The 6,000-nt window shown below is 36.0% G+C and overlaps 1 protein-coding gene across 3 annotated transcripts; it reads right to left on the minus strand.

Moving 5' to 3' along the window:
- Positions 1–2,295: 2,295 nt before the first annotated feature.
- On the minus strand, positions 2,296–5,706 carry LOC131160039 (uncharacterized). 3 transcript variants are annotated; one of them, XM_058115326.1, is made up of 5 exons: positions 5,145–5,706; positions 4,347–4,494; positions 4,008–4,231; positions 3,710–3,886; positions 2,296–2,550 (listed from the first exon to the last, which is right to left on the minus strand). In XM_058115326.1, the coding sequence occupies exons 1-5, from the start codon at positions 5,334–5,336 to the stop codon at positions 2,464–2,466; spliced, it is 828 nt and encodes a 275-aa protein (XP_057971309.1). In that variant the 5' UTR covers positions 5,337–5,706; the 3' UTR covers positions 2,296–2,463. The 3 variants fall into 3 exon arrangements, with proteins under 3 accessions (XP_057971309.1, XP_057971310.1, XP_057971308.1); XM_058115327.1 differs by having other exon boundaries at positions 4,008–4,216; positions 5,145–5,691; XM_058115325.1 differs by having other exon boundaries at positions 2,296–3,886; positions 5,145–5,691.
- Positions 5,707–6,000: the final 294 nt, after the last annotated feature.

Consider the following 6,000-nt stretch of genomic DNA (forward strand, 5'->3'; position numbering starts at 1 on the left):
TACTTTGATTCCTTGAGTTTTGTTGACCTTGATAAGCCCCTTCCTTTGCCTTGCCTTCCAGATCAATCCTATTATCTATGCCTAATCCTCCTACATCTTCATCCAGTTTGAGTCCTTCTTATCGCTTATATCATCCTAATTTGCAAGTATATACATGGTGACTCAAGGGAGGAGAGTCTCCTCTAACTTCTACTATTGAGCCTCTAGTTCCCTTGTTAGATGATCTTATTTCCCATGATGTTGATCTTCCTATATTGTACCCAACATCCAATCTCTAATTTTGGTTGTTATGATTTCTTATCACCCTCGTATTACTGTTTTGTTAGTACTCTATCTTATATTTCTCTTCCAAAATCTATTTTTGAAGCCCTATTGCATGGTGGAGGATTGTAGTGGTTAAAAAAATGCATGCACTACGTGATAATGATACTTAGGATTTGGTACCTTTTTTTCCTAATAAATCTATGGTTGGTTGTCGTTGGGTGTACAATGTGAAAGTCAATCCTGATGGTTCTATGGCTCATTTGAAGGCTCACTTTGTTGCTAAGAGATATACTCAGGTGTATGGTTTGGATTATTCAAGCATATTCTCTCCATTCGCTAACTTGTCTCAGTACATTTGTTCATCTCTTTAGCCACCACTTGTCATGGGCCCCTACATTAGATAGATGTGAAGAATGCTTTCCTACTTGGTGATCTTAATGTGGAAGTATATATGGAGCAACCACCTAGGGTTTTTGCTCAAGGGGAGTCAGAGTCAGTATATTGACTTAAGAAATGATTATATGGGTAAAACAATCTCCAAAAGCATGGTTTGGTTGTTTTAGTGTTGTAGTACTTGAGTTTGGCCTCCATTGGAGTGCAGTAGAACACTTTGTATTTTATTGTCATACTCCATCTGATAGGATTTTGCTTATTATGTATGTGGGTGACATTGTGATCATTGGTGATTATGATTGAAGCATCCAAGACCTAAAGCTTTTCCTACATAGTAAATTTTAGACCGAACTTGAGACCATTGAAGTACTTATTGGGTATAAAAGTATCAAAATCTCGTACAAGAACTGTCTTGTCACAAAGGAAACACGTTTTAAATCTTTTAGATAAGATGGGGTTGTTGGGATCCAAACCTATTAATACACCTATGGATCCCAATAGTAAGTTAGTGCTAGATATGGGTGGGTGATTTGTTGCCTAACTCAACTTGGAGCCGGAGACTTCTTGGAAAGTTGAATTATCTCAGTCACTCGGCTAGATATATCCCTTGCAACAAATGTTGTAAGTTAGTTTCTCGATTCCTTAAGAATAAATCACTAAGATGCAGTAATTCACATTTTGAGATATCTCAAAGGTGAACTAGGAAGATGTCTCTTATATTAGGATTAGAGTCACACTCATATTCAGGGAGATACAGATCCAAATTGGCCTAGGTCGCCTTTCGACCAAAGTTCCACAACCGAGTATTGTATCTTTGTTAGTGGTAATTTGATGTCTTAAAAAAGTAAAAAACAAACTATGGTGACCAAGTCAAGTGCTAGTCAGAGTATAAAATTATGACACACACTATTTGTGAACTTGTTTGGTTGAAAAACATGTTGAAAGAAATAGGTTTTCTACATTATGTGTGTGATAATGGAGTTGTTATTCATATTTCATTCAAATTGGTCTTCCATAAGCGGACAAAACACATTGAAGTTGATTGTCACTTTATTTTAAGAGAAACTTGTATAGAAGTTCATTATAACTACTCATGAAGTCTTGAGTTCCAACTTGCTGATTTATTCACTAAAATCTTGGGAGTTGCTTATGTAAAATTCATTTGTAACAAGCTAGGAGCATATGATGCTCCAGCTTGAAGGAGAGTGTTAATGATTATTTAGGCATTTAGCATTATTATTAAGTATTAAAGTTTTGTTAGTAATAAGTGTGAGCTAGTAAGAGTATTATAGTCTTAGTATTGTACTTGACATATATTGTAAATAAAGGGAGAGACCTATCATTGAGGTTAGGTCTTGCATTTTACCCAATTATTCAATATAATAATAATAATAATAATTAATTAATTATGAATAATTAAACATCACAGCACAACACATTTGCCTATTGAAATCTCTTACCATAGCAGAAGCTGCAGTTTTGCTCCAATTCTTCACCAGTAGGGCTTAAATCCACATAAATCAGCTGCTTAACCAAATTTACATCATTCACACACTGGAAATTGCAACAGTTAATAAGAATGCATTCAAAAAAGGTAATTGTCATGGGCGAGCGGGTGGACAGTGGCCTGAGAAGAGATTTTTCTGGGAAGTTTTTTAAGTGCATTAGCTTGCTTTATCAAGCAATTGTCAATATTGTACAATACTGTCTTTTAACTGATATTGGTCATTACTCATTGCAATTTAAACAAATAAATGGTAAATCGCGTTTTGAGAACCAAATGAAGTGATGGAACTCAAAATGAGCTCAAAATATATCGGGGTGAAATTGCCCAGGAATGCAGCTGCTCTCTTGCGCCCGCTGGAGATGGAGCTTTAGCGTGTAGTTGCTCAGCTGCATCAAAAACAAGAATAAAAAGTCAAGAACGGGCATTGTTCATTTTTCAAGTTTCATTATTGTTATTGTGGAGCTACAGAACTTAGAACCTGTAACTAATCCACAGCAAAACAGGCATCCTAAACTAGGAGACACAATAATTAAACCATATTCAGTCAGATGGTAAATGTCGTGGAAGAATGGTTTGTGAATGGCACACACCATTGCAATGCTAAAAACCAAGTAGTTTGGTATGAATATCCTCTCGTTATATTTTCCATTCACTGTATTGCAAGTTGCAACTGTACAATACCAAACAGAGTTTGTACTATACAGCACCTAGGAGAGGAAGAAAACCTCCAGACACTAGCCTTTGTACACTAGATTTTACTTTTTAATCTTCTTGATTTGTTTTGGGTGCTCTTTCAATGAATGGAAAACTAAACACAATGGCTATGTGTTACTAGATTATCATAGAAATGGACATTCAAGCAGTTTGAGAAGAGCTTCAGACAAACCAACAAAAGAACCCCTAGACTGCCTGGTGCACAAGGTTCACACCACTAAATACCCCAACTCACCTTGACTCTCATCCTCCAGCTTCACTGTATCATACTGGCAAAAAGACCATGGAATGTTTGGAAGCCCTTCTGAGATATTTAAGTTAGTAGTTTGGGTCTTCCTCTTACACAAGTCCTGCAGGATATGCCTGATTTTCTTTGAATGCTCAGACTGGAACCCAAACCAGCATTTTTCGGGTTACTTGGGAAAAAATTGCATTCACTGAAACTCATTCCAAAGTTCCCTTGTTTTCCAATTACAATTACATGGTTATTGCGTAGAAAAGGTCCAGTCTCCAATTCCAAAACCATCTAATCAAGTAGATCATATTCATGCCCTCCAAGAACAGAAATGTGCACCCAAAACACACATCAACCCCTTGGTTACCAATTTGAAGTACAGCAGGAGGCACAAAAGTGAAATGCCTACTTAAGCCACAAGCACAAGTAAATATTATTAGAGCACAGGTTGGCAATGGTTAGGGACTTGCCTGAACAAATAAATACATAAAAAAAAAAAACAGAAATATAACACATCCATTGTACCAATGTTCCACAGCTTCTTTAAAATATAGCCAAAAACAATAATAAAAACCACAACAAAGCAAAGACATTACCTCTAAATTTCGGAGTTGTTCTTGATATTGGCAGAGCATATGCTTTAATTGTTGTACTTCCTTCGTCTTCTCCTCTTGCTCCAAATTGCGCTCATGCTGGATGGCAACTGCTCTCTTTAAAATCTGGTTGTCTCTTAACAAGCTCTGCAGATGCTCCCTCAGAGAAACATGCTCCAGCTGCTCCATTCACATCATACATTAAGCAAACTGTTGATTGGATGATTAAGATAATGCAAGTCTCCACTTAGTAATTTCTCAGCCATGAGATATGAATTAGAAAAAGTAAATGTTTGATTACCTCCTTTGATGCCCTTGAGTTGGCAGTTACACTCCTTTCAAAAGCTTCTAACATCCTAGCAGCCCGTCCCCTAGCATCATCAAGATCTGCTGCATTCATCATCTCTTGTACGAAAATATCTACCCATTTTGACCCATCCATTATATCAGAATCAATGGTTGATTTACTGTCCTCTTCATCTCCAATTTGCGGCTGTGACATTTGACCACCTGGTTGGCACAAATCTGAAGGAAAGTGAAAAACCCAAACATATCATCAAACAGTGACATTTCTTAGCTTCTACACTAGGAACTAATGACAAAATTAAAAGCACCCAAATACATCCAAATTCCCTCTGACCTGGAACAGTAGCACAGTTTCCCATCATTGTAGAATCAAAGCTTTGTGACTCATTTCTTAAATTGCCATCACCAATGCAAAGTGCTTTGAGACTCCGAATTGCATCTTCAATATTGTCCTTATGAGTTCTAAGAACTGTTTCCACCAACTAAACACGAAAAGATCCTAAATCAGAAGATTGAAAAGACAAACAACCAGAATTTTCTATCATCCATAGTGAATATGCAGCATAATTCAAATTCAACATTCACGACATCTTACAATGTGTTACAGAAGATGCCACAAACACTCGTAATATTTTGTTTCATTGTTGAACTTGCAGTCGGCGCATCCTTCTTTTACATTATGCATGACATTCAACTAAGTTACTAGTTATATGCTATGCCTTTTATTTTTTATAAGATAAATTCAATTTCAATATTTCAATGTACAACATATAATTTTAACGACACATACCAATCATGTGACGAATTGAGCATAAAATTCCCAATAAAATTCAGATATAAATGAATCACAATTTAGGAGTATTGTTTAAATTGTGTTTTCTTTGAAGGAAAAGAGAAAAGAGAATTGGATGAAAAATTGCCCCCTGCACACACAAAATAAATCAAATAGCAAGATTTTCAAGATGGGATTATTTCCCAAGAACTTCAAAATTCAAGAAAAAATCAACTTCATGAAAATTAAAATTCTGATAATATCATAAATATTTGTATATAAGTTTTGAACTACAACTACATTGCGAAATCAAGAAGTTCACCGTATACAACAGAAACAAGAACCGCTACAGAAACGAACCTCACGATCCAAGGCAGGGAACATTTGAAGCAAGGTCAAGACCCTGTCCTCCGACCCGCAACCCAATTCGGAAGAACGGATCGGCGACCCGAAACTCGAATACCTGGATCTCTTCGCTGCCGAGCACGGCGTCGAAGAAGATCCGAAGATTTCTTCGAAACCCACCCGCTTCCCACAAACCCCAGCAGACATCGCCTCCAAAAACCCTAGGCTTTGATTTTTCAAATCCGATTTACGCCTTCAAAAATTCCGATTTGTTTTTTTGAAAAAAAAAAAAGAAAAAAGGTATGATATGATGAAACTGGAGCTATGAATTAATGGGTTTGCTGGTTTTTCACCAGTTTCTACGTATTTTAATTTTGAATAATTTTTAAAATTATTGCGAGTGTTTAATGTAGTTTGGATTAAACAGAGCCATATTGGGGTTTTGATGGAGACGACCTCTTGCTCTTGCTACTGTGGGGGGTTTTGGAATCTGAGATTTATCTACCATAGAAGTTAACAGTTACTGTAGAAGGAAGAAAACTGCGAGACATGCAGTTGGTCTTCCTTTTGGGCGCCAATCCACTGTGTCTCTTCCTACTTTTACACTCTGGATCTCACGATCGACGGCTGTGATTTACTTATTGGATACAGTGCAGAGCAAATTATTTTTCCAAAAGCAGGGTATGCAGCGTGTTTATTTATTTATTTTAATATTATTTAATTATTTTATATTCTTATTTATTTTCATACGCAATTAATTTAGCTTTTTTTTTTTTGTCTTTAATATTGGTTATTTTATCCCCTTATAAATTATTATTATTATTATTATTATTATTATTATTAATTATTGGGTAAAATATAATCAAGCCAA

This window comes from Malania oleifera, chromosome 7 (genome assembly GCF_029873635.1).
Source record: "Malania oleifera isolate guangnan ecotype guangnan chromosome 7, ASM2987363v1, whole genome shotgun sequence".
In the NCBI taxonomy this organism is placed as follows: domain Eukaryota; kingdom Viridiplantae; phylum Streptophyta; class Magnoliopsida; order Santalales; family Ximeniaceae; genus Malania; species Malania oleifera.